General features: G+C 44.9%; 2 protein-coding genes across 19 annotated transcripts in view; both read left to right on the forward strand.

Annotated features, from left to right (window-relative positions):
* The window catches only part of NR1H3 (nuclear receptor subfamily 1 group H member 3), a 30,540-nt gene extending 26,699 nt beyond the window's left edge, over positions 1 to 3,841 (forward strand). For all 5 annotated transcript variants that reach the window (XM_086749888.1, XM_086749889.1, XM_086749890.1 and 2 more), the window contains 3 exons: positions 466 to 579; positions 1,411 to 1,505; positions 1,895 to 3,841. In XM_086749888.1, coding sequence (XP_086606014.1) covers positions 466 to 579; positions 1,411 to 1,505; positions 1,895 to 2,041 — 356 coding nt within the window. In that variant the 3' untranslated portion in view covers positions 2,042 to 3,841. The remainder of the gene's footprint in view (positions 1 to 465; positions 580 to 1,410; positions 1,506 to 1,894) is intronic.
* A 4,418-nt stretch (positions 3,842 to 8,259) lies between these two features.
* Positions 8,260 to 27,618, forward strand: part of MADD (MAP kinase activating death domain) — a 76,551-nt gene continuing 57,192 nt past the window's right edge. For 7 of the 14 annotated variants that reach the window (XM_086749217.1, XM_086749222.1, XM_086749218.1 and 4 more), the window contains exons 1-3: positions 8,261 to 8,295; positions 23,723 to 23,915; positions 25,526 to 26,140. In XM_086749217.1, coding sequence (XP_086605343.1) covers positions 23,854 to 23,915; positions 25,526 to 26,140 — 677 coding nt within the window. In that variant the 5' untranslated portion in view covers positions 8,261 to 8,295; positions 23,723 to 23,853. Of the gene's footprint in view, positions 8,296 to 23,722; positions 23,916 to 25,525; positions 26,141 to 27,618 lie in introns of all 14 variants that reach the window. The other 7 variants (XM_086749220.1, XM_086749224.1, XM_086749229.1 and 4 more) reach the window with 2 other exon arrangements.

Consider the following 27,618-nt stretch of genomic DNA (forward strand, 5'->3'; position numbering starts at 1 on the left):
ACTATATATTTTCAACTCAGACAGACTTAGATGAATCTGGAGTGTGGGATTAAAGCTTTCTTTGGAAGCAAGAGGGCTGCTGGGTTTGAAGAAGGTGATAGTGAGAGAGTGGAAAGTGTAGCTGTGGGCTTCTGACTGTTCCACGGACTTATCTGATAGCTGATGTTGTGTTCCTTTAGCTATTGCCTATTAATGTGCTGTGGGGCATTTAAGGCTCTAAGAATACCCAGAAGTAGTGTCATTTTACGGTTAGAGCCCAACTCCTCAGCCACTGTTGCTGGTGCTCACCAGTAGTGCTGGTATGTAAAGTGAGGTTTCAGCCACGCTTGGAAGATAATGTAAGGGTTTTTCCCTGCCTGTCTTCCCTATTCCATGGTGTACTGCAGTGGGTTTCTGGCAGCTTATTCCATGAGAGGGAGGGAGACAGAGTCATTGCCTCACCCTGTTCTCTTCTGTTTGTTGCAGGTCTGCAGTTTGAGTTCATTAACCCCATCTTTGAGTTCTCAAAGGGAATGAATGAGCTACAGCTCAACGATGCTGAATATGCACTTTTAATTGCCATCAACATTTTCTCTGCAGGTAAAAAGCCAGGGAGATCTGAAGAGCTGCAGCAGTGAGTCAAAGGGCAGAGAAAGTAGAGTTAAGGAAGGTCACAAGCTGAAGAGGAGTAATAGAGGATGTATAGGGTCTGGTGATAAAGGGGAGTGTGTTACTACTTCTGCTTAGAGTATTCATTATATTCTGAGTCTTCTAGTGCCACCTCCAGAGGAAATTGGATTCCCTACTGCTGGAAAAGTGTAAAGAAAAATCAGCCAGTATTTATCCTCCTCACTTAGAAATTGCTGTTTTACTGCATTAGCACTTGGCATGTCTCCGGTGCTATGCTGGTCATGCAGCACGATGGACACCTAGTGGCCTTGTAAAGATCCTCTGGATGTGAGAACCAGCATGGCTCTGGGCCTGGACAGGGCTTTGCGAAGAAGCCACCTCTACTCTTTACTTCTGTTTTCTGTCTTGTGACCTAAAAGATTATTTCCACCCAACTTTGTTCCTGTTTTCGAACTGGCTCAGGTGCTGAAGGGACTTTCCCATTCCCTCCTGAATAGGCAGCTTCTCATCTTCACTGGGGCAGATATGTGAGACCAAGCACCCTTAGTGTGCTGTTTGGACTCTCTGACCTTCCACCTCCCTAGGAGTCAGATCAGACTCCCAATGTGCAGTAGACGTCACTGAGAAGAACAGTTACAGAAAACTGATGTAGCTGCTGCAGTCATGGATAACTCTGCCAGCTCTGCTGGGTGAATACTAGATAAAGTTTTGGGGAGAGACTATACTGAAGGATGGGGGAGATATCGAGTCCAGTGAAGCTGCCTGTGGCAGTCTGCTTACTTCTAACCTGCTTTTTGGCAGACCGACCGAATGTGCAGGACCAGTCCTTGGTGGAGAGGCTGCAGCACACCTATGTGGAAGCCCTTCATTCTTACATTTGCATCAACAGACCAAATGTAAGTGCCTGACCAGAAAATGCCCAGCAATGATACAAATTGATTTTGTGTTTACGCAGGCGTGGTTCTTGCAGTATGGTCTCTTGCTGCCTGTACTGTCATGCTCTTCCCTTCTGTGGCTGTTTGGTAGCAGCTGTAAATGCAGGATTTGTGAGCTGTCACAGCCTGCTGTCCTGTATCATGCCCCATAGTTTAGCCAGCGTGGAAAGTCTTAAGAGTTTTGGGACGTGGTATTTGTCTTTCTCCACACTGCCGCCTCCTGGAGAATACAAGTTTAGAGGAAGTCAGGATTGTGGTTACAACGTCATCTGGTGCAGTATTTTTTTTTTTTTTTTTTTAACAAAGTTTTAGTGTGACTTTAACAACTGTCTATTTGTCTGACTCTGCAGGACCGCCTGATGTTTCCACGGATGTTAATGAAGCTGGTCAGTCTTCGGACACTAAGTAGTGTCCACTCTGAACAGGTGTTTGCCCTGCGGCTGCAGGACAAGAAACTCCCTCCCCTGCTCTCAGAAATCTGGGATGTGCATGAGTGACCGCATGCTCCCAGAGCACTGACGTGCTGACATAATGCCACCTCCCAGCCTTTGCTAACGAGAAGCCAGCCTTCCCTCTCTAAAGCACTGAACTCTGGGCTAGGCAGTGCAGGGAGTGATGAGCCTGGAATTTCAATGTTGTCATGAGACTATGCAGGAGGCAGCTGGGGTAGATCAGATGGGGGGGTTGGTTTTGATGTAGTGCCCATACCCCAGAGGAATAACGTGAAACATCTGCAAACGGTAGAAATGAAGACCTTCCCCACACACATGTACACCTCTTTCTCCAGAGTCTTTCTCTTCTCTAAGCATGTCCTGAGGGCTTGCCCATTGATCTTCTCTCTTGTTGATTACGAAAATGAATTTGCAGGAACTTGCCAAACTCTCTCTATTGAGAGTAACCCAGCTCAAAAGGCTTCTGCAGGGTCCCCAGTATACCTGGATCTGAGGAGCTCAGGGAAGTCAATGTGGATGTTCTAGGGGTTTCACTGGGTTTCCTATAAATAAAATCTCTTGTATGTGCTGCCCTTTACAACAATTCCAAGAGAAGTAGCTGTTATTACTTTATTATGAGACTTCATCTCTAGAGCTGCCCTTTCATTCTGGCCCTCCTTTGGAGAAAGAATTCCTCTAATGTGTAGTGCCCTTTGTCTAACAAGGAGGCTGTCTGGGTAGGGAACATTAGTACATCAGAAAGATGTCAGGCATAAATTAGTGGTATTTTTAATGTCATACATTGCAGTTTTATCTCATGGTCGTTCTCAGCCAGTTTGCTTTACCTTGGATTTGATAACAGCTGGAAAACTTTAGTTCAAAACAAATCAGGGCATAGATTTTATCTTTAGGCGTGGAATAGAAGAAAGATAGGTGGGAAGGACTGTTACCTAAGCAAGGTAGGTGTGGTGGAAGGATCTCAAAAACTTCCAAGAATTTGGAGCATGTGGCATGTTTTCCAAAGTGAGCGTGAAGATGTATCGGTCAAGGAGAGAGGACACACTGCATTTAGTGAAATAGGTGGGCATTGCGTAAGCTATGGGCTGCACAACTCTCAGATCACGGGCTACAGGAATATTGGGTGTAACCAGATCCACTTGCGTCTTCTTCCTTTTGCCAAAGTCTTTCCAAGGTACTTGCTCAAGGTTTTAGTGATGGTCATGGGATGTGGAGGTCCCTCCTGTATGAGGAGTGCCAGCTGCTTTAGAAGGACACTTGGGTCTTGTATCCTTTCTTCACTTTGGGCACTGTGAGATCCACACTGGATTTATGCCTCAAGTTCTTAAGTATTGACATCCATAAGTATTCTAGGAGTTACAGCAATATTTTGTCTGACAGAAGAGAAATATACTATTGTAAAATATGTTCCTTATTTTCCAAAAACAACATCTTACAGCTGATCTCAGAGATGTAACCTTAAGTATCCTGGTAGCTTGGTCTCATGAGTCTTCTCTGTCGTAGGGGTCTATGTTTGCTTGCCCGGTGAGCATCCCAAGAGCCTAAGTTCACATGGCTCAGTTTTTTGTTTGTTTGTTTATTTGGTTGGTTTTTTTTTTTGGCTGTGTATCTGAGCGCTATGCCCGTGGTGAGGGTATCGTGTCCATTTTGCACTTGAGGTTGGTCCCCTGCCACTGGCCTTCACTCTGCACCTTTGTAAAGCACTTGTAACAATCTGTAAAATAATCTGTTGTTTTTTATAACTCATTGCAATTGCAAAAATTCTTGTTTAAATCTGTATTTTTAACTAATCTGTTTGAGAAATGTTAATGTTTATATAAAAGAATAAAGCCTAATACAGGATTTTGACATTTTCTGATGTGCTGTCATTAGACTGGAGGAAAGTGGAATAAGTTTTTGATGTAATAAGCTCAGAGGTGATATGAAAGTGAGTGTATAGATTGGGGAGAAGCAAGAAATGGTGAAAAAGAGATAGCAGTGCAACCCCAGGCACTTCCTATGGGTCCCTAGAATGAGATTTTAGCTTGCTTTGCAGCTTGCTGTGTGCCAGAGCTGGCAAACAGGTGAAGCAGATTAAGTGCATGTCATGAAGACCATGAATTAATTATCCATAGACACCTCACCTTGATTTGTACAGCTACATTCAGAATTCACCCCTTTTATTCCATGTGCTCTACTCCATTTTCTGCATGTTGTGGCTCACCAAAATTGAAATAGGAGTCCAGTGTGCAGTTTCAGCAGGTTCCTAGCTGATACCTGGTACGACTACATCAGAAGTGATCTGCGTAGGAGAAGCAACGGGAATAGGAATGGTCAGCCAGGGGAAGCAGAGAGCTGTCCAGCATTAGCTGCTTCCTAAGCACTTGAAAATTCCTGCTACGACGGGAAAGGAAACAAAACCAATTGTCGATTCAGCAAGGCACCACAGCCTATTCTGGTGAAACCTCTGCATTACTTCAGAGTATAAAATTTAAATTGAAAACTACTAAACTAGAGGAAGAGGGAATAGGAATAGGCTTATAGGAGACTGCAGCGGGATACGGGGTGGGGAGTAATGAGCAGAGCTTGAGAGATCAGGCCAGCCCTGGGTGGATTAAAGAGTGGCTGGGCCCTACTCCAAGGACTTACTAAAGAATGAGGCTGTCAACAGTCAGAAGAGGCAGTGGCAATGAAGCTGCAGCTTCATTTTTAGCTTCATTGTCTTCCTTTTGAGCTGCATCTCACTTTTATTAATTTGAAGAGAAAAACTGCATGTAAACTTGAGGAATTTTCAAGGCACAACCCGTAATGTTACTGTTGATGGCAGCTGTGAAAATGATCACTTTCCTTGGCTCCGGCTTCTCCATCCCTTTTCATTATGTAATCATTATTAAAAGTACAAAGGGCCACTGCTCTCAAGGAAAGTTCTTTCCCCGCTTTTAGTATTTGCAAAATGCTACCTTGGCTTGAGACTCAGTCGTGTCTCTCCAAGTCTCTGTACCTGATCTGTTTCAATTTAATTTTGCTAACTTGGCCACTGGAGAAATTGTGAGGTGCTTGAACTACAATCTCAGGTGGTGATCCCTGTTGGCTCTACTCACATGCAACAGCTGTCTTTGCTCACAATCTATCCAGATCAACAGGAGGAGGAAGAAAAGATTTTCTGAATTTCTGAAATCCCAATTCCTCTACAATGGGTAGGGAGTATAGCTGTAGAATATCAAATCAAGTATTTTACTATTTTGTACCTTGTATTTTTTTTCAAAACATTAGGATACTTGTGGTAGTTTTGGTTGCATTTTTTGTTTATTTTAGTTCTTTTGGTTTTGTTAACAGCTGGATCTGGTTGTGCAGCATACTGGTTTATAGGAGCTTGGAAGGAATTTAAAAAGCTGTTTCTCAAGCTTTTAATAACCAAATTCTTTTGTAATCTTATGAAGCCAGTAGCAAATCAGCAAGTAGCTCGATACGTCCAGGGTGAAAGTACCCAGCACTGCATCTCCTTGTTGTAAGGCAGCGTTTCCTTACCCACGAGGGTCTCGCTTGCCTGCAGCCCAGCTTTGCTGAGAGGCTTCACCTTCTGCTTGCCAGGACGAGGTTGGAAAGTGGTAATTCATAGAATCATAGAATGGTTAGAGTTGGAAGGGACCTTCAAAGGTCATCCAGTTCCCCCCCCGCAAGGAGCAGGGACATGTCTGACTAGATCAGGTTGCTCAGAGCCTCATCCAACCTGGCCTTGAATGTTTCCAGGGATGGGGCATCCACCACCTCTCTGGGCAACCTGTTCCAGTGTTCTACAACTCGCATTGTAAAAATTTTTTTCCTAATATCCAATCTAAATCTACCTCCCTCTCTTTTAAAACCATTGCCCCTCGTCCTATCACAACAGGCCCTACTGAGCAGCCTCTCCCCATCTTTCTTGTAGGCCCCCTTGAGGTACTGGAAGACCGCTATAAGGTCTCCCTGGAGCCTTCTCTTCTCCAGGCTGAACAGCCCCAACTCTCTCAGCCTGTTCTCATAAGAGAGGTGCTCCAGCCCTCTGATAATCTTCGTGGCCCTCCTCTGGACCTTCTCCAACTGGTCCATGTCCTTCTTGTGTTGGGGGCTCCAGAACTGGACACAGTACTCCAGGTGGGGTCTCACCAGGGCAGAGTAGAGGGGGAGAATCACCTCCCTTGAATCTGCTGGCCACGCTTCTCTTGATGCAGCCTTCTGGGCTGCAAGGGCGCATTGCCTGCTCATGTTGAGCTTCTCGTCCACCAGCACTCCCAAGTCCTTCTCCTCAGGGCTGCTCTCGATCCATTCCCCGCCCAGCCTGTATTTGTGCCTGGGATTGCCATGACCCAGGTGCAGGACCTTGCACTTGGCCTGGTTGAACTTCATGAGGTTGGCACAGGCCCACCTCTCCAGCCTGTCAAGGTCCCTCTGGATGGCATCCCTCCCTTCCAGCGTGTCGATGGCACCACACAGCTTGGTGTCATCAGTGAACTTGCTGAGGGTGCACTCTATCCCACTGTCCATGTTGCCGACAAATATGTTGAACGGGGCCGGGCCCAACACAGACTCCTGAGGGATGCCACTCGTGACTGATCTCCACTTGGACATTGAGCTGTTGACCACCACTCTCTGAGTGCGGCCATCCAGCCAGCTCCTTATCCACCGAGTGGTCCGTCCATCAAACCCATGTCTCTCTAGTTTAGAGAGAAGGATGTCGTGCAGGACAGTGTCAAAAGCTTTGCACAAGTCCAGGTAGATGAAATCCGTTGCTTGTCCCTTGTCCACCGATGCCGTCACCCCATCATAGAAGGCCGCCAAATTGGTCAGGCACGATCTGCCCTTGGTGAAGCCATGTTGGCTGTCACCAACCACCTCCTTGCTCTCCATGTGCCTTAGCATGGTTTCCAGAAGAATCTGCTCCGTGACCTTGCCAGGCACAGAAGTGAGGCTGACCGGCCTGTAGTTGCCCGGGTCCTCCTTGTTCCCCTTTTTAAAAATGGGGGTTATGTTCCCTCTCTTCCAGTCACTGGGGACCTCACTGGACTGCCACGATTTCTCAAATATGATGGCCAGTGGCTTGGCAACTTCCACGCTTCATGTGGCAGAAACGTTGGAATTGCAGAACCCAGGTTATCTTTACCCAGCCCGGGCCGGCCGCAGCCCGATCTGCACACCTGTGCCTTCGCAGCTTTTTCTCCCCTCCTGCCATCTTGCCCTGAGCCAGCCGCCTGCCCCTCGCCGGCCCGGGTAACAGCGGAGGGTGACAGCACCGGGGTGGCGGTTGGGACCTGGGGGAGGCCTAGGCCTCGCGTGTCCCGCAGGCCCGGCCCGGAGCCGCGACCGGCGCTCCCGTCAGCGCGGCGGGACGGGGCAGACCCGCGGGGCGCGAGCCGCCTCCCGCTCCCTCCTCTCGCACTAAGCGGCTGCAGCGCCCCCTGGCGGGGAGGCTGGTGCGGCGGCTCCCCCCGCCGTGGCTGCAAATGGTTCGCTCTGCTCCTCCCCTCGCTTCCCTGCCTGGTGGCGGTGGCGCGTTCCGCTCGTGGCGCTCGATGCGGAACTGGCCGGGCGGCGCAGAGCGGCCGGGGGGCGGTGGCGGCGGCGGCGGCGGCAGCGGCGGGGAAGGTGCGTGCGGGCGGGAGAGCGGCGCGGATGCCGGTCCCTGTGCGGGAAGCGGCACGCAGGACACAGGCGGCGGGGCGCGTGTGCGTGTTGCACGTGTCAAAAGCGGGGACCGTGCCCCAGCGGGGAGAGGAGCGCGGAGCCCGGCCCGCGCTGCCCGGGGCGACCCGCACTCTGACAGCTGGCGGGAGCCCCCCCGCTCTGCCCCCGGTTTTGCCGCCGCCCGGCTGGGCGCTGCGGTGATGCCGGGGTACGGCGAGCCCTTCCGCAAGGTCACTGCAGGAGGGGGCGGAGGCGGTGGCCCGGCCGAGCCCCTCCGGGGGCTCTTGGCTACGGGGCTGCGCGGAACCGCTCGCCTGGGCTGCCCGCTGTGCGCCGCGGAGCTCTGCCGGCCGGTGGCGGAGCGGTCCCCGGGGCGGGAGCGGGCGGCAGCCCCGGGAGCGGGGAGGGGCGAGGGGTGTCGTTTGCGGGTTTGCAGCGGAGCCGGGGGCCGCGGCGCGCCGGGGCTGGCTGGCCCTGGAAATGGCGGCGGGGCCGTCCGGGGAGGGGGCTCGGCCGGCGGCGGGTGCGAGGGCGCGGGGCCCGGCGGGCAGGGCCGGGCCCGGGCCTCCCAGCGGGTTTTCCTGGCTGCCGGCCGGGAGGAAGCGGGCAGGACAGTCAGGACAGGTGGAAGGGAGGCGCAGGACGGACGGATCCCGTCTGGAGAGGTGAGGTGTGAAGGGGCTGCGGCGGAAATGTGACTGGAGAGGTGCTTGTACTCCTTGGTTGGTAAACAGCAGATCCTGTTACTCCCCGAGACAATAGAATAGGAAATCCACCTCGTACTAGGCAATTTATTACGAAGTAACCTATAAATCGGGAGCATTTGCCTCTTGGAAATGGGAGTCATCGCCTTACTGTGTAGCTCACTTTTATTTTCGGGCGGAGGAGGGGACGAAAGCTTGGTCTGCCTTACGGTTTGTATGGAATCATGATAAAGAAGTGCTTGGAGAAATGATAAGCCTTGGAAGAAATTGATTTGTGGTCTGGCTTACTTCTCTCCCTTCCCCCCGCCCCCAGACGCGCTTGTATGCCACACTATTTTCACACGTACACAAAATAGCATGTGTTCTAAATTCTGAGCCCCACGGGGATGGGGTAGAGCCATGAATCTGGCAATACGTTGTGCTTTTCCTAGGCAAGCCAGCCATTTTCTCTATATTCAGTGCAACTCTCCGTCAGCGTTTCTTTTGGTGTCCTTGCTGTGCTCTTTGCAGCATCACTTATCTGCAAAAAGGATGTTACTGGTAGACAGAAGCAAGGGGAGGGAAGATGCATTGTGGTATCCTGAGGGTGACATAACCCAAACAAAGTCATCCAAATATAGGTTATTTGGGAAGTGTCTCCATTTTTGGACTTCACATTGCTTGAACCTTGAGAACTGTTTTGGATGGGCACAAGAAGTACTTGCAGATTTTCGTTAGTGCTGAAAACAGCAATTCTAACACATCAGAGAGAGCACCTCAGACATCAAACATAGCTAAAATGCAGTTTTGGCAGGACCTAATCTGGCCATCGCCTCATAGCATGTTATGCAATACTGAAGTGGTCGATCATTCTAGCTAGAAAATAGTTATTTTGCTTTAGTGTTGTATTGTTAGAAAATGCATAGCTATTGGGCCCAATTTAATATACCCTGGAATTAATTATACACTAATTAAGCATCTTGCTGTGTGTTTAATAACATGCAAAATTACCAGCAAGTCTCTAGAACACTTTTGTTTGGAAAATAGTATAGCCTTGTCCACACTAAAAGATCTTGCTCGTGCCTGTCCAGCAGTGCTGCAGTTGTATTGCAAGGCTGGACTTCTGTGTTTTTGCCAAATTAACAGCTTGCAAGCCTTATGCTTCAGAGCCCTACAGCATCAGTTTCCACATCATTGCTACTTTTAAAACAGTTCTAGTTTTACGGGATTGCAAAAAGGAAAATAATGTCCGTGCTGAAAGAATGTTTTCCATACAAAATGTGTAATATGGCCAAGATATATTTTGATTGTGTATGTGTTATGTGCCAAAGCCGTGAATGGTGATGAACCAAAGGCTGCGTGGCAAGCGGCAAAAAAATAGGTCATCCAGTTTAAAGTTTTCATGGAAAAACCTAAAGTAAATGTCCTGGAGGGCAAACCTCTTCTCCAACCTTGATACCATTCTGTAATTCTTTGCAAAGCAGACAGGGTATCCAACTTCAGTCTGTTTCAGAAGGATTTTGGAACTGGAGAAATAAAAGTTTCAAGGAATTTTAACAGTAAGCCTTGCCCACCTAGCCAAAGTAGGTTTTTCATTTTTAGTGTATCAGGATTGGTGGTTCAGTAGAAATAGTAGAGGCATTAGTGCATCTTACTAAAACACTTGTTCAGATCATCTTCCTAAATTAATTAAATTAATGTTGGCTTTGATTTTTTTCTGCCTTAGGACGAGGGTCACAGAGGCTCATCATTTCTAGCTTTTTCCCCTCTCACCTCAAGCTGTATCAAATATTCAAGTTACGTATAGACAGGTTATACTAGACATACCTCTGGAAAGATCTTCAGTCTGGTCTATTTAATGTCTGTTGCACTGAGTCAGTTGAAAAATCAAATATTTCAGAAAATTTCTGGTATTAAATTAGCGAGTCACAAGTACTGCTGAATTCTAAGAGAACAAATCTGTTCACAGTTTTTAGTTTACAGCACTTGAGCTAACAGATTTTCTCTTCTTCCCAGATATGTTTGTTAGAGAAGCAATTTTCTTCTTTTGGAGAAAAAAAATACTGTTAGAGATTTAGTACATGAAAGCGGATAACAAATGGTGCAACATTTAGTGACCTGGCTGTCATATCACACTGTAGCTTTTTAACTAGGTGGGTAGTGCCATCATGCTTACAAGATTGAAATTGATACTTTTTTTGATTAAAACCAAGTACAGAGTTGAATATTTCACTTACTTTCCATTAGGAGGGAATCGGAGACAGGCGATGCATGTGTTACAACCCAGATTAATTCCTTCAAATGTCCTTTGGCCCTATTGTGCCTGCATTTAAGATATAGTGCATTAAATTTCTGGGCAGCCCCTTAGCAGAAAGGCTTTGACGTAGTTAGTCAGTGCAATAGAAAATACAGCATGTAGCTACTGATTGGGGATTTGCAGCAATGAGGAAAGGATTTAGAAACAAGAGTGAAAGAGCTTGATACGCACGATTAATATAACTTCCCTGGTTTAAGCAGTCTCCGTCTATCTCAAGGTATAAATTTTCATGAAGGAAGAGCATTGTCAGTGACCTAATGAGACAGCAAAATGAAATAAAAATGAGCAGGATGAGGCATCAATTAGAAGGGAATGTTCTTTAGTGGGATAATCTGTTAATCTGTGTAATAATTGTGATATTTCTTTTGGTGACGGAAGGGTTTGCTGCTTTTCCTTCTCCATCTCACAAGCTATGAAAAACTGTTACAATGACCTACTGGTCACTCTCTGTAACTGAGCCTGTATAATTCAGCTGGTCTTTGCTCTACTGTCTGAGCTAGAAAATAATTTTAGACTGATTAGATTATCTGTCACTGGAGGCCTTTAAACCTGTCACGACCACATGAAAATTACTGTTGATGATGGAGAAACATGCTCCTGATTTGTCTCTTGGAACCAGAAGAACCAACTGAAGCCCCAAACCCAGTGAAACTCTGAAGAAATGACCCACATACTACCAGGAGCTCTAAAATCTCTTCATAGCAGAGAACTCCCAAATGGAGAGGCTGTGGCTTTGGTACCCAGAAGCCACTGCATTGTGGGAGGCTGTGTTTACTTCTTGTCACTGCTACTGGCAGGACCCTTGCAGTGATTTAAAAGTAAGAAGTGCTGCTCGCATATGCCTAAATTACCTGTGCTGAGGCAGTTCTTGTGCAGTCTTCCTAGGCGTTGCAGTTAAATGAGAAACTGTTGTGTTTCCAGGTCAATGTGAGAAATAATGCATCAGTGTAGCAGCAAGGAACAAAGTTTCATGGTTTTCTGTTTCTTCCATCGCCTTCAATGTTTCATAGCAGCAGCAGCCTTCAAAAAAGGGCTGGTCATCACGTTGCCTTTGATGTATCCCGTAGTGTTTGTCAGATGTCTCCTTTTGGTTTCGTTTGTAACTAATTTCTAACCAGCTGTTCTAAGTGGTGTTTGTGAGAATCAGGAAATCAACTTTGTTTTTTTTACTCAGGGGACAAAGATACATTGCTGTCAGTCTGGGCATCTGATAACCTGCAGAAACTGTGCGTTATCTTACAAGCAGAGCAGCCTTTTTTTCTTAATCTGTTCCTTTCCTCTGCCATGTCTCTGAGTTCAGTGCCGTGGTTGTGTCCTGCTTCCCTTTACGATCGAACAATTTACCACTGCCAGTATCAAATGTTTAATCGTCTTCTTGCCCATAGCTCTGACACCAGCTTCCCTGGACTTCTGCTTGCCCAGATCTATTGTACTGGCTCTGGAAAGGCCCTTGTGACAGGAGATGGAGAGTTTTGCCTCTGCATCAGATAGCAGGAGGAGTGCTTTTTGTGATAGAGATGATTAAGAGTTGAAACTGGTATTCACCAAAATCACTTCACCCAAGAGCACTGAGCCACTCTGCTGCCGTGTCTGTCTGTGTTTCCGCTTGATAGTGGTTGAACTGGGGTCTGGTAGAGCTGCAAGCTGGATGTGCTTGCTCTTTCGCTTCTTTCCCTCATTAGTTTTCAGATGTACCCTGCAAGTGTTGTGTCTTCCCTCTCTCCTTTGCTGTGGTGACTGCCGTTGTCTGGAAGATCCTCTCAGGACCCCTTGTTCTGTCACTCGCTGGCCCTGATGCTCGCTGGAGGTGGTTCTTATCCCTTCTTCACTCTGAGCTTGCTTCCCCAAGTGTTTACGTGTGGGTGAGTCTGCCAAACACACGCTTCCCACGTCCCTGAGCTCTAGCAAGGGAAAAAACGGGCTTTTTGCTTTACTTTCCTTTCAGTTTCCACCAGCTGCTACTATGATTTACCACCAAAATTAATAGTAGGATCAGTTTGGGAGTAGAAATTTCTGATCTTCTACAGTGTTGATGAAGAGAAAGGGAAGTAATGGAGAGAGATGGGATAACAAGGCAAGTGGCCAACATGGGGAGCAGGCTGAGTGTTTCTAAGATGAGGCAAAACAGATGTGAGGCTCTGAGTATCAGCTCTGTGGTGCTAACAACAGCCCAATAACTGGATTATTTAAAATACTTCTCTTTATTTTCCAGTTCTCATTATCCTGAGCAATGTTTCAGTGTTTCAACACCGGCTGTGAGTGGCCCCCTTTTCTGCCTTACAAATGTCTGGGATTTATTGTCGGGATCCCAGCGAGCCTGTCGTTTGTCCCTGTGCGGCCCATCTCCAGGAGAGAGAGTTGAATGTGCCTGTATTTGGTGGTGGTGGTGCTGTGAGTGGTCACCCATTAAATGAGTCGGTGAATAGCTTGAAACCTATGTGAGAGAGGAAGCCGCTTGTTGCTGACGCGTGCGTCACTGTTGGCCTGCTTTGTGTCTTTTCTACCTGGGGTCCTCTCGTACCAGTCTCTTCTCTGAGCTCCTGGCTGGGAGCTGCTTGCCGCAGCAGAGCAGAGCACTGAATAATTTAGCAGTTGCAGCTGCATCCAGCAGTTCCCTCCATTTAAATGTCACATGCTTTGTTGCTTTCTTGTTAATTTTTTATGGCTTTTTGTTTGCATTGTTTGGCTTTTTGAAAAAAAAAACAACCAAAAACCAAAGCCTGCTGGTGCCCGTGTTATTGGAACTCTGGCCTGCTTCTCAGACGGGAACTGGGCAGAGGGCTGAGAATGGGAGCATCTCATGGGTGCTGGGGTCTAGGCTTCTCTCTAAAGGAGAGAGAAAGTTTCTTGGCTCAAAACTTGAGCTGAAAGCAGGTCTGGTTTGGAAAAGAATGTACTGCCAGAGTGGGTGCAGGAAGTGAGGCTAGTTCAGTTTGGGGGCGTTGTGTTGGTTCTGAGGTTTTGGGTTGCCTTCCCCCCTGTGCAAAGTGTATGAGCGGCTGCTGCTGGAGTTTTGAGGGTTGATGAAAAGCTGACAAAGTTGAAATTGCTGAGAAGGCTCTTGTATTTTGTGATGGTGATGTTGCACAAGGTACGGGAAAAAAGGACAGACTTGAAAAGAGTGAAGGGCAGGGAGTCAAAGCTCCTGTGTTACTGTTCTCTCATGCAAATCTCTGGAGATTATTTTTAAGTAAAAGATTAATTTAAATTTGAACAGTGTAGAGCAGGAGAGCTGGCCAGGTTGGCAAAGGGTTTTTAAGCTGGAATTTATGTTCTGTGAGAAGCTGGTGAGTGGTGCTCTGCGTGCCCTGCGCTATAAGGAGCTGCAGGGAGGATCACGAGAGAGGTGTTTTCAGGCCATGAAGGAGAGGAAGAGAAAAAGGTCTTTAACCTAAATTGAAGTGTGAAATGAACTGGGGCTGAGGCTAAAATCTGCCATCTCCTTCCTATTAGCAAGTAGAGTGCTGTGAAAGTGTGTGCTTCTCCTGCGTTAGTTTGTTGTTGATGGTTTTCCCCAGGAGTGTAGTAGAATAAAATGGATAACAGTGTTCGCATACTGGTCTTTCTCACATGCTTATCTTTCATAGCTTATTCAAGGTCTTGATTTTTCTTTTTGTTTCTCTTTTTTTTTTTTTTAAAAAAAAAAAAAAAACCAACCAAAACAAAACCAAAACCCAATCACTAGATGAATGTCCAAGCCACCTGCTTTTCAAATATTTACTGGTGGGTACAGCTTTGGGACAGGCATTGCCGGGACCACTCTTTTGCATTTTCCACTGCCTGAAAGTTCCCGTTAGGATTGTGTTAGCACAGCTTGCACATCCTTTTGGCGCAAAACTGAATGTCTGCTGCAGCGGATGTCTGTGGAAGCATCCTGCAGGTAGCTGGATAAGCGGATTTTGTCAGCTGCCGTTGGTACTCAGCTTTCCACGAGCAGTAACAACATCTGATATTTGCAGCATTCATGGATATGGAAAACCTCACTGACTGGGAGGCGTTTGACATGTTGCAGATACTACGCTGTCATCTAGCTCGGGGCCGGCAGGTGCCAGGAGGGGTGAGTTTCGGTGTTGGCTGCAGGCAGTCCTTGTGCCTGGGTGAAGCTTGTTTGTAGTGTGGGCAGTGCTGGGAACTTTGGTGGTGGAGCGGAGGAGGTGGAGCGCTGCAGCTGCTCTATAAATAGAGCCGACAGGCTAAGATCTAGGGACTAAAGATTGGGTTGCTATGGAGATTGATCTGAATCAGATTACCTGTGGGTCTGTTTTCACAGCATGTGCATGTGTGGCGGCTGCATGGTCTTGCATGTATGGCAGGCTGCTTTAGCCAAGCATTTGGCTGAAGCAGGGGGGAGAGAGGAGGCAAGGCTGAAGGGCCAGCATATGACAAGGACCAGGAAATCTGTTCCTATAGCAACCGAGAACCTGAATCAGTCCAGCTTCACTCTGTGATGCTGCAAAAAGATTCCTGTCAGTGTGGCGTACTTCTGTTTGTATACTGACTCTGGTCCTGTTTAGTCTGTCTGTCGGCATCCCTGTCCGTGTTACCTCCATTTTGCTCTGGAAAACAGATGTGGAGGCTAAAGGTGTTTGGCTGTGTCAGTACTGCTTCCAGAAAGGAAAGAGATGATAATATTCCGCAGTAGGAAAGGAACAAATCTTTACATTATTGCCATTCTTCAGAAGGGCTCCCAAGGATATCATTTTGTATTGCCAAAAACTGTTTTTACAATCCATTCTCTAATTTTCTTTAATCTGATTTAGTCTGTCATTTCCCTTTTTGTGGGAAATGGATAGGTGGAAAGTGGAAGCAGTTGGGAAGCATCTTCTGTTTTATCCGTAAGGAACTGTTACTGACTCAAGTGATGTGTGTGTGCTCCAGGGAGGATGCTTTCAGAACCTGCCTGCAGTCTTGTTCTCTACTGGGTGATTTCTTATGCTTGGAATTATCTCTAGGCATTTCGCAGAACCACATCTATATTACAGACTAACCATACTAGATAGATGTCTGTTTTAGGCATGCTTGCAATGCTTTGAAAATGCCTCCCTTTTTTTTTTTTTTTTGTGCCAAAGTACTGGTATCTTTTTAGCAGTCACAGCATTGGCATGCACTGCAGCCTTGTCAAGATGGATGGTAACACAGAAAGCAGCTGCACCAGTATAGCAAGTCCATCCAGATCTGACTTCAGAAATTGTTCCATGTTCTGTCAAGCTCTTCCGTGAAGGTCTGGAGAAGGGAGGGTGTTCTCAACTCGTCTGCACAGTCATCTGTGTTTCTTGTGTTAGTAGAATGGCTGTAGTATCTGGATAATGGGGATAATGGGCTTCCAAGAATGTTGCTTATTTTAAAGTATAAAACTACTAGCAGTGTTTAATGCTAATATAGCTGTTAAGCAGAGAAAGTGTAAAATGGCTCATGTGAAAAGGAGACTACTTTTCTGCTTCTTTAAAAGCTTATTACAAGCAAAATAGAATAAAAGTCTCATAGAATGGTTTGGGTTGGAAGGGACCTTAAAGATCATCTAGTTCCAACCCACCTGCCCTGGGCAGGGACACCTTCCACTACACCAGATTGCTCAAAGCCCCATCCAACCTGGCCTTGAACACTTCCAGGGATGAGGCATCCACATCTTCTCTGGGAACCTATTCCAGTGCCTCACCACCCTCACAGTGAAGAAATTATTCCTTATATCTAATCTAAATCTACCCTTTTCCAGTTTAAAGCCATTACTCCTTGTCCTATCACTACCTGCCCTTGTCAAAAGTCCCTCTCCAACTTTCTTGTAGACCCCCTTGAGGTACTGGGAGGCTGCTATAAGGTCTCCCTGGAGCCTTCTCTTCTCCAGGCTGAACAACTCCAGCTCTCTCAGCCTGTCCTCATAGGAGAGGTGCTCCAGCCCTCTTATCATCTTCGTGGCCCTCCTCTGGACTTGCTCCAACACATCCATGCACTTCTTATGTTGGGGGCTCCAGAGCTGGACACAGTACTCCAGGTGGGGTCTCACCAGGGCAGAGTAGAGGGGGAGAATCACCTCCCTTAACCTGCTGGCCACACTTCTTCTAATGCAGCCCAGGATGAGGTTCGCAAGCCCACATTGCCAGCTTATGTTGAGCTTTCTTGAGGTCATCTGCCAGTACCCCCAAGTCCTTCTCCTCAGGGCTGCTTGCAGTCCATTCTCCGCCTAGCCTGTCTTTGTGCTTGGGATTGCCCAGTCCCATGTGCAGGACCTTGCACTTGGCCCTGTTGAACTTCACGAAGTTTGCATGTGCCCACCTGTCAAGGTCCCTCTGGATGGCATCCCTTCCCTCCAGCATGTTGACTGCACCACACAGCTTGGTGTCGTTGGTAAACTTGCTGAGGGTGCACTTCGTCCCACTGTCCATGTCACCAACAAAGTTGTTAAACCGCACTGGTCCCAAAACTGACCCCTCAGGAAAGCCACTCGTCACTGAGTCACTTAGACATCAAGTCATTGACCATTCAACCACTTCCTTATCCATTGAGTGGTCAAATGCATGCCTGTCCAGTTTAGAGACAAGGATGTCGTGCAGGAAGTGCCAACTGGTTTGCACAAGTCCAGATAGATATGTCAATTGCTTGTTCCTTATCCACCAACACTGTAACTCCATCACAGAAAGCCACCAAGTTTGTTAAGCGTGATTTGCCCTAAGTGAAGCCATGTTGGCTGTCACCAATCACCTTCTTCCTTTCCATGTGCCTTAGCATGGTTTCCAGGAGGATGTCCTCCATGATCTTGCCAGGCACAGAGGTGAGACTGACTGGCCTGTGGTTCCCCAGGTCTTCCTTTCTTTTCCTTTTTAAAAATGGGGTTATGTTTCCCCTTTTCCAGCCAGTGGGAACCTCACTAGCCTGTCACGACTTCTCAAATATGATGGACAGTGGCTTAGCAGTTTCATCTGCCAGTTCTCTCAGGACCTGCAGATGCACCCCAACAGGTCCCAAGGACTTGTGCACCTTCAGCTTCCTCAAATGGTCTTGAACCTGATCTTCTCCTACAGTGCGCAGTTCTTCATTCTCCCAGTTCCTGCCTTTGCCTTCTGTGATTTGGGCAGTGTGACTAGAGCGCTTGCTGGTGAAGACTGAGGCAAAGAAGTCATTGAGTACCTCAGCCTTCTCCATATCCCGGGTAGCCAGGTCTCCCTTTTCCTTCTGGAGAGGGCCTGCATTTTCCCTAGTCTTCTTTTTATCCCTGACATACCTATAGAAGCTTTTCTTGTTGCTCTTGACATCTCTGGCCATATTTAATTCTATCAGGACTATGGCTTTCCTAACCTGATCCCTGGCTGCTCAGACAATTTCTCTGTATTCCTCCCAGGCTGCCTGCCCTTATTTCCATCCTCTGTAGACTTCCTTTTTGTGTTTGAGTTTGTCTCGGAGATCCTTGTTTGTCCATGCAGGCCTCCTGGCATTTTTGCCTGTCTTCTTCTTTGTTGGAAGTGCATCCTGAGCTTGGAGAAGGTGATCCAATAGTATGTGCTACACCAGAGATAATGGCTGGAATCACTTGAACCAGACTCAGAAAAAGAAGTAACCAAAATTGTAGTGGTAAAGATCACATAAAGATTATTAAAATGTATGAAGATGGGTCAAAGCTACCATGCATAGTTTATATTGTGCTTCAGACTGTGTTGATTCCAGTTCTGCAGTGACTTGAGTGGGGTTCCTGACCACACGAGTGAGGTTGGCTGGTCCTGAGGTACTTGCACGTATTTCTCATAGCTCAGCAGATAACTGTCTCAGCATACTCAAGGTGTGTAATGTGAGGAAAGGAAACATAAATCAACCAAAACGTGACCATTGAAACTCCTGGCTCTATTTGTGTTTGTTTCAGCTTTCAGTTTAGTCTGATTGGTATGGATCTTGAGTTCACAGAAAAGAATGCACTGAGGTCAGGCATAGTGGCTATAGATCTGAACTAAGTACAGACTGTCTTGGCTGAGAATAAATAGAAATTCAAGATGTTCCAAGGACATTTTAGAACCGAAAATTTAGTTCCTTTTGGACATGGCTGTAAATCTGGTCTTTCACAAGGTGAGATTTCAGTGAACCAGAATTCGTGTGGCTTCTGACCTGTGATTCTTGCTATCTCCTTTGTGACTTCCTCTTTTTTTCTCTTAGAGATTAATGTCCTATTGTATGCTTTTTGCTCAGTCACTAAATTTAATTGCATGACACTGATTTGTTTTCTAAAGGTACCCATGCGTTGTTGAAAAGTGCAATATGATCCTTGTACCACATAAAAGCTGGAGGTAATGGAAGGAGAGGCCTCGTTCTGGTACCATCCTAAACTATGGAAGAGTAGCAAGGGAAGCAGGGCTTAACATCTGCCTGTTGGAAAAAAACCTTGTACTGTCTTCATATCATTTTTTCAAGCAATGATTTAGATACTTGCTGACTGTTGTAGAGTTGAGTGTAAGGCTGGCCTATCAAAGCTGGAAGTTTCTGTGTGAGGAGAACAACTGTAAGTGAGCTAAGTTGGGTTATCAGTTGGTTATGTTCAAGTTATTCTTTGACTGAATGACTTTTTTCCTGTAGCTTTGTGTCTAGAAAAAAAAGACTGAAGACTCCGAGGGGTAGATGAGACAGGGATGTGGCACAATTCATGTCTCTCAGGACTAATGCTGGCTGTTAGTCTGACACAAATGGCTTTAAACTGATAAAAAGTGCTGCAGTTTTTTTCACGCTACTATATCCATTCTGTGTTGTGGTGCTCTTCATGAGTGTGTCTGTTTATACAGACTTTTATTTCTGGGAGGACTTTACATTTCAGAATACTATGCAGATTGTCCTCTAAGAGGTTGTGCTACAAGCTGAAATGTGGGTGTTTGGGGGATTTTGAAATGTAGAGTAGTGCCAGTAATAGAAGTGTTATTTTGAACACTTCTCTGTCTTCAGTTACTGTTAGGCCGTGGGTTAGTGCTGGCTCTGGCCTTTGTCTTTGCATTTAGGCTACTGTGCCAATTTCTACCAGTTCGTGAGTACTGCTGACAGTTGCTACAGTACGTGGGTAGTGTTATTTCTCACCAACCTGTTCACCATCCATATGAGTGCTTGTTTGAATTATGGTGTTCTCTAATATGTGATATGTTTGTGCAGTATGATTCTGTGGTGGCCTTCACTTCTTTATTTTTCTTCTTTTCTTGAGCTGAAGTTATAGGAAGTATTTTCTTAAGTACTGCTTGAGGATTCAACCTTCAAAGGGCTGGTTTCAAGACGTTTGCAAAGAGAACACACACTGCAGAAGACCTCTTCAGGAAAAGCAACCTGAAGTTAAAGCAGCTTGAGAGAGAGAAGAGGCCATCAATGTCAAAACCTGTACCATCTCGGAGTCAAGATAATTTCTCAGTTCAGGCCCAACTGCCAACAGGGCCATGAAGATGATCAGGGGGCTGGCGCACCTCTCCTATGAGGACAGGCTGAGAGAGTTGGGGCTGTTCAGCCTGGAGAAGAGAAGGCTCCAGGGAGACCTTATAGCAGCCTTCCAGTACCTAAAGGGAGCCTATGGGAGAAACGAAGAGAAACTCTCTAGGAAGACATGTTGTGATAGGATGAAGGGTATTGGTTTTGAAATAGAAGGATTCAGAATGGATATAAGGAAGAAATTTTTTAAATGAGGGTGGTGAAACACTGGAATAGGTTGCCCAGAGAGGGGTGGTAGGTGCCCCATTCCTGGAAACCTTCAAGGCCAGGTTAGATGGGGCTCTGAGCGACCTGATCTGGTTGGAGATGTCCCTGCTCCTTGCAGAGGGGTTGAACTAGATGACCTTTGAAGGTCCCTTCCAACCCAAACTATTATATGGTTCTATGATTCTATGAAAGAGGAGAAATGGAAGTGTCTCTTGGTTGTTTGTTCTCCTTCTGTTCTAACGTACTTAGTCTGTAAAAAGTAGGAGCTTAGAGGAAGGACGATAGCAAATCTCTGAGAAACAAACTACTTTACCTCTATTGCCTGTAGAGAAGCTGTCATCTGTAGTTCTGTGATCGTATTATGTTCAATTTTCCAAATTCCTTTAGCTGCTCTCTCCTACCTTTTCTTTGTGCCTGCATAAGTATTTGTGTGGCCATTTGGTGAACCAAGTCATAGAAATTACCTAGTAGAAACAAAAGTGGCAAGGGAGGAGAAGAGAGGTGTTAGTTTTAGTTCATATCATTTCCGTCATCTGGTTCACCATGTAAGTGCTCGAGCACTTCTGCCAGCACGGAGGAGGGGATGACACTGGCCTGAAGGCAAGCTTTTGGCAGATAGGGAGAGAGAGGCAGGACTGTAATGCCTCTTTGTATTGGTTTGTACAGATTATCAACTGTGGTGTCTGATTCCAGCCAGGATTATGAAGGTGAGTTCCAGCAACTATTGATGTAATGCTCTTTCATTACTGTCATCAGCCATTACTAGAGCTCTGAAGAAGCAAGAGATTGAATAGAGGAAGGCAAAAAACCTGAACTTGGTTTTAGTTTTTCTACCTCTTGCTCCAGTCCAACAAAACTTTATCTGCCAAAATTAAGCCTTTATCCTCTTATGTCTCACTGTAACTATGGCCTTGTTAAGAATAAGTAAGCAAGTAAAGGAGACTCTAGAAGCCCCTGCAGAATAACTGCATCAATCTGGTCTCCCTGTGTTGCAGTAGAAATCAGAAATCTTGGAAAGCACTCAGATCTTTTTTTTAAAAAAACGGACAAACTTTGATGTATGGCATCACTGGGATGCAGCTTCAGCTATTCCAGAGACATTGGAAGCCCTGCATGTCTTCCTTGTATGGGTCTGCTCGGATACTCTTTTGAAAATTTTATGGTTTTGATGGAGGTCTTCATATTGCATTCCTTGCCTAGCTCCTTTGCAGAACTGTGGGAAAGATGTGTAGTGAATTGCAGTCATAAGAGATGTTCTCCAGGCTAGAGAAAAACCACAGGATATGGACAAATTACTGAAAAGTAAGCTAAGGTTGTAGTCTTGTAGCCTCTCAGTTACTGTTGTAGTCATTGCGTATGTTTTTATTCCATTGGAAATGCAGTTTACTTTCTGTGCCTTCACTGAGATGGTGGGATAGTCTCTGCATGTTTGGTTACCACTGAGTAGCAGAAGTTCCTCGAAGTCATACTTCTAGGTTACCTCGTGGTTACTTCTTCTATGCCCATATCTGTAACTGAACAGTGAGTTCCTTAAAAGAGTTCTGGGTAAAGCTATTTGAAAAGAAAACAGATAAAGTATTTCTTCGAACGGAAGTAAAAAAGATACATTTGATCATCCCAACTTCATCTTGTTCCTCTCAAGTTTATCCGCGCCAAGATATTTGCAGAATATATTGGATCGAGAGCTGTTGCAGGACAGATTCTACAATGTTTTCAACAATATCATTAAAACGAAGAAACAGGAGCTTTACTTCCTATGTCTGTATTTTCTTTGTTGTTCAGAGATGATAACTGATACAAGTATTGCTGCTCAGAGAAGGTGATTCATAGTGCTGTCACTTGGGAACCTACCGCGACTGTAGTTGAGGATCCTCTAAAACCGTGCCACAAAGTCTTTCAAAATGTGGGGGTTTGTGTGTGTGAGGGTTAAGGTTCCTTTCAGTTTATGATTTAATAATTAATACTTACTGACTAGTATGATTTTCCTTTTTTTTTTTTTTGATAAATTGTATGCATACTTTTTTTTGTGCATTTATGTTTTTAGTGGTGTTTGGAGTGCTGATGAATAAAATTCCCCAACTCTGTACCTGGAATGTGAAGGGCTGGGAAAAAAAGCAAATATGTTGCTAGATTTTGAACGTGGTTGCAAGATGCTGATGATTACAGTGCCTTTAACTAACTTCTGGTTGTGAAGTAATGAGAGAAACATCAAGAAATTTACCTAATTTTGCTGAGATTTACAAATCGTTAGTAAGTCTGTTATACTTTTATATAAATAAAACCTAAACTTTATGCTGCAGAACGGAAAGATTTTAGTACAGTAATAATCATTCTCTGAATTCTGTGGTAGCTTTAGGATGCAAACATGAACTGAAATAGAAACCTTACTCTGAATATGCCCCAAAAGGCAAGCGGTTAATTTTCTTTAATATAAAATAACTTTATTAATTCTTTCATTGGGATGCTCATTAAGCATGTAGTACAGTTTGAGCATCTCTGATTTTAGAACTTCCGAGAACTTCTTGTTTCAGAAAATTTCTGCTTTAATGTTGTTTTCAAATGTAGGTAGGAAACCTTGACATGTAGAACTTGACTACTTTTTAAGATTATTTCTTTTCTCTCTTTCGTGAATTCAATGAAGTATGAATGATGAGATTGGAAAGAACAATTTTACAGCTAGTAATGCTGCAGTAAAATACCAGTTGTGCCAAGAGGATTTTTCTATGACAAAATAGGCAGAGAAAGTAGCTGTAGGAGGCATGGGTATCAAGAGTAAATGGTGAAGATACACAGTATAGACGGAATTGAATTAAATAAGTGAAAGAAACAGTATGATTTACAAGAAGCACTTTTGCTATTGCAAACTGTAATTCTATAGAACTGCAGTTCTGTATCTTCACAGAAAAAGGGTTAGAGATTGCAGTTATTTGGGATGGTGAAGGTCATTCTTGTTCTAGGCCACATCCAGGTTTGGGAGGGTGACGTGCGTTATATCAAATTGGACTTCTCTGGGTATTACCCCTTCTTTAGTTATTCTGTTTATCAGACAGATAAAGTTCAGGTTGCATTTTTTTCTTCAGTCATGTTTAACGGTACAGAATTGCCAATTAAGGCTGCTTTCCCAAGCACTGTAGGAGTGCCAGGCATTTGCTGAAGCAATACTTTTCCCTCAACCCATTTCATGAATAGTTCTTTGCCAGTGATACGCTGCTTTGTTTGTGGTCTTTCTTGAGGTTCTCTTGTACTTTTTTGTGTATTTTGCTGCTCTTTCCGCTTTTGTGGGCATGAGGTTGTGGTTTTATACTGATGAAGAGAGAGATCTGTGTATGGCCATGACTGCAAAGAACACTGAGGCGTTTTGGGAATGTAATTAAGATCATGACGTTGCTTGTATGTGTTTGATATTCCTGATTGTGCCTTTGACACTCTTGCTTTTTTTCATCGTAGGTTGGTCTTGCCAGACAGTTCCAAGCAGATTCTGTTCTCCAAGGCAGTCAATCACGGCTGACTCGATAACTGACCAGTGGATGAATGAACAGAAATTCACTGAGATGACATAGGGAGGGGTGTCAAGGACAATGGTGCAGAAAAAGAAAATCTGCCCTCGGTTACTCGACTATCTTGTGATCATTGGAGCCAGGTAATGTAAAAATAGTCTCAGCTCTGCTTTTGCTTGGGCAGTAGAGTGGGGATAAATAGCCTTGATGAAGTCTTGCTTAGTGCTGAGGAAGCGCTGTCTGGAATGCTACCGTAATGGGAGCATCTACTTTGGCCAGGGCACTTTTTGAAAGATAGTAGTTGTCATAGTTCAACTTAGCCCCCCCCTCACTAACAAAACCACGACAGTAGTGCAGGCAAAGATTTTTAACTTGCAGTCTTTAGACTCCTTTTCAAGTGTCTGCAAAGGGTGGCTAAGAATAGCCGATTTATGTATGACTCCCTGGTAGCCTATGTATCTGAATTCTTTGCTTCTACTGGCATCAGGATAGAGGGATTCATGAACTGAAAATACTGAAAGCCACATGCAACTAAAATACTACTTTGGGGTTACTTTTCTAGCTATTTAAGTCTGTAAGCTCAATTAAAAAAAACAATCTGGAACTTGCCTTACTTGACTTATTCTCCCTCTAATACTCATTTATCCTCATAGGAAGGACAGGAAAGCTCTTTTTTTTTTTTTTAAAAAGAAAAAGTCTTATTGACTATCAACAGATAAAATGCTATGCCTGTTTACCTAAAGCATATATGAAATGTGGGGTTGATACCTGTGCTGTTTACCAAATACACAGGTGCTTAGTAAATGTTATTTTTCTTTATTCAAAGTTTGTGCAGTAACTTTGTGCTAGTCTATTTAATGGGTGTATTCCAAAGTGTATTTTACTTTCATTTCTAAATATCAGTGGTTTATGTGCATCAACCTGTTGCTTTACCTCCCGCTTTCTTTTCAGAATACTTTGAGTGCAATATTTAAATAGGCTAAGTGGAGGAAATGACATTGTCCTAAGTAATAACTATTTTTATTATTTTATGTTATGGACAGAATGATTTAGTAGTTTAATTACTTATTGTCTGTAGAAAAATAACCTGATTTTCCATGTGTGTGTCACTGGCTAGGAAAAAAAAAAAAAAAAAAAAAAATATATATATATATATATGGTTGCCAGAACTTTTTAGTGAATATTTTACAGGATTAAGTCCATATCATTCCACCATTTGTCTGAGTCCTTTGCTACTAAATTATTGGTTTTCCCAGTTAGGAATTGACACTGGGTTTCCTCATGTAATATTTCATCTTGTTCATAAATAGGTGAATTCCAGAAGGTTTTCGTCTGACTGTATATTTGCAGAGGACAGTGTATTTCCTACCCAAGTGTTGCCCAGAGACCTGCGCGGTTAAATTCATTTTGGAAATCAAAGTCAGAGAAACATGACAATACAAAGTTCTACTGGGAACAATATACTCCTGAAAGTCCTTCTCTTGGTCAAATTTGAACTGACTCCTTGTTGGGCTTTGATAATTATGGTATAGACTTTTTTTATTTAACCTTTCTGCAGTTGTGGCCTTGTGCTAGTGATTGAGCATTGTGACTAGTGACTGAGAAGCTGTGCTTTCCCTGGGTAGTAGGGGAGAGAAGAAACAAGGATGAAGCTGAGCCCACAGGCTCCCGACATGTTAGTAGGGTTATACGAAAGATTTTTATTGGCATTAGTCAATTATGCATGGTTTTTTTGTTTGCTTTTTTTTTGTAGGCAGCCAAGTAGTGATAGCGTTGCTCAAACTCCTGAACTGCTGCGACGGTACCCTCTAGAAGACCACGTGGACTTTCCTCTACCACCTGATGTTGTATTCTTCTGCCAGCCAGAAGGATGCCTGAGCGTGCGGCAAAAGCGTATGAGCTTCCGTGATGACACTTCTTTTGTCTTCACGCTCACAGACAAGGATACCGGTGTCATTCGCTATGGAATCTGTGTCAACTTCTACCGCTCCTTCCAGAAGCGAGTACCCAAGGAGAAGGCAGAAGGCACAGGAGGGCATCGAGCTCGGGAGGGACAGAAAATCCCTAAATCTGGGGATTCATCTGTACCCCAAGAGGAAGTGGGCACGGAGAGTTCGGAGAGTGGTTCTTCACTGCAGGCTCCGAGTACAGAGTCTACCCCAGATGTGAATCGATCACCGCGCAGTAAGCGTCTGGCCAGAGGCAGCCATCGCTCTCGGAACAGCACTCTGACTTCTCTGTGCATCCTTAGTCATTATCCCTTCTTTTCCACCTTTCGTGAGTGTCTCTACACCCTCAAGAGACTTGTGGACTGCTGTAGTGAGAGATTGTTGGGCAAGAAGTTGGGGATTCCTCGTGGGGTGCAGAGGTATGTTGAGAGGGAAGAAAGAACCTCTTTCCTACCACCGTTTGTGTCCAGGTCTGCAATTGTCTGCATGGTAAATTGTGGCTACAGGTGTGGTTGCAGAAGCAGCCGACACCAACGATTGGCCTTTTTGCTGTTTTAACCCAGGATCACAGTAGGAAAAGGAAATTTTTGTGATTATTTCTTTAAAACTTCTGTGTGGTTCTGTAACATGTTATGATTTTCATTTGTGATAGGCCTAAGGAGGCACTCTCCTGCTAACAACTGGCTGAGCATGATCTTTTCTGAAGCTGAGCACTGATGCTGTTATTGTTGCTTTGGCATATAAGCTCCATGGCAGTGTATGTCAGGACTGATTCTCTGGCAAATTAGAAACGGCCAAGAAATAACAGAGAGAATTTCCACTTGGGGCAAGAAGGAAGTGATGAAAGTGTGCTTAATGAGCTTATGAAACAATCTGAACTACAGCGTGGGAGAGAAAAGACTAGAGAAGCAGAAACGGCTGAAAGAGATCAAAGTACAATATTTGAAGGGGAGAGGGAGGAGAAGTAGAAAACAGAGGAGTTGTCTAAGAAGCATATGGGACTGGGGATTGGTAATAGCAAATTAACAGGAACTTGGTGTATTTTTAATGTAGTAATCTTACATATCTGCTATTAGAATGTTGGGTGTGTAACAAAAGCAGTTGCACTGTAGGGTACAGAAGGAACAATGTCTTTATGTATATCAGTTGTGGATGTATATTTGTGCTATTGTGCCTGACACCTACATTCCAGGATGATATTTTCCTTTCCAATACATTAACTGAGAAGAGAAAATACAAAATGAATCTCTGGAGGAGGAGGGGATTATCTCAGTAGTAAGAGAGATGGGGCTGTGAGATAGCTCATAATGTGAGTTAAGTAGCTTAGTACATTCCAAATTAAACTTGTCAAAAGCAAAAAAAATGACAGGACATCTATAATTTTCATCTTTATAAGCTTTTTACATTTTGCATGAAAGAGGAAATCTATCCCATTCAGAGAGCAGTAGCCTACTTCTTGGGTTACTGCCCTGGAATAGTTCTAGGGGAGTGTCCTGGGCTTATGACTGACTCCTGCATTAGCAGATTTACTACCTAAGTCCACTGACTGTTGGGGAAGAAATATTATGTTGGAGCAAAACTTTTTTTTTTAATCTTCCCTATGGAAGTATTGGAAGTATATATTAAGGGAGCTTATTTTGTCACTTGGTTTAGTCTGATAATTAGACGCAGAAAAAAAGCCTTGCATGATTTTCCTTAACTCCGTGAGCTCATCTGATTTTTGAAAGGAGTGCTGAAGTGTTCCAACGTTTGAATGGCGTATGGTATTTGAAAAAATTGCTCCTGTTGGTCATAATGCTTAAAGAGAAGAACTGAGTAACAGATGGAGGGCAAGAGAAGGAATGCTGAGCGTACACCTCTGGGAAAAGTAAAGCAGGAGGTTTGAAGTACCATGTGT

The sequence above is a fragment of the Chlamydotis macqueenii genome, chromosome 5, assembly GCF_036417535.1.
Source record: "Chlamydotis macqueenii isolate bChlMac1 chromosome 5, bChlMac1.mat, whole genome shotgun sequence".
Taxonomy (NCBI): domain Eukaryota; kingdom Metazoa; phylum Chordata; class Aves; order Otidiformes; family Otididae; genus Chlamydotis; species Chlamydotis macqueenii.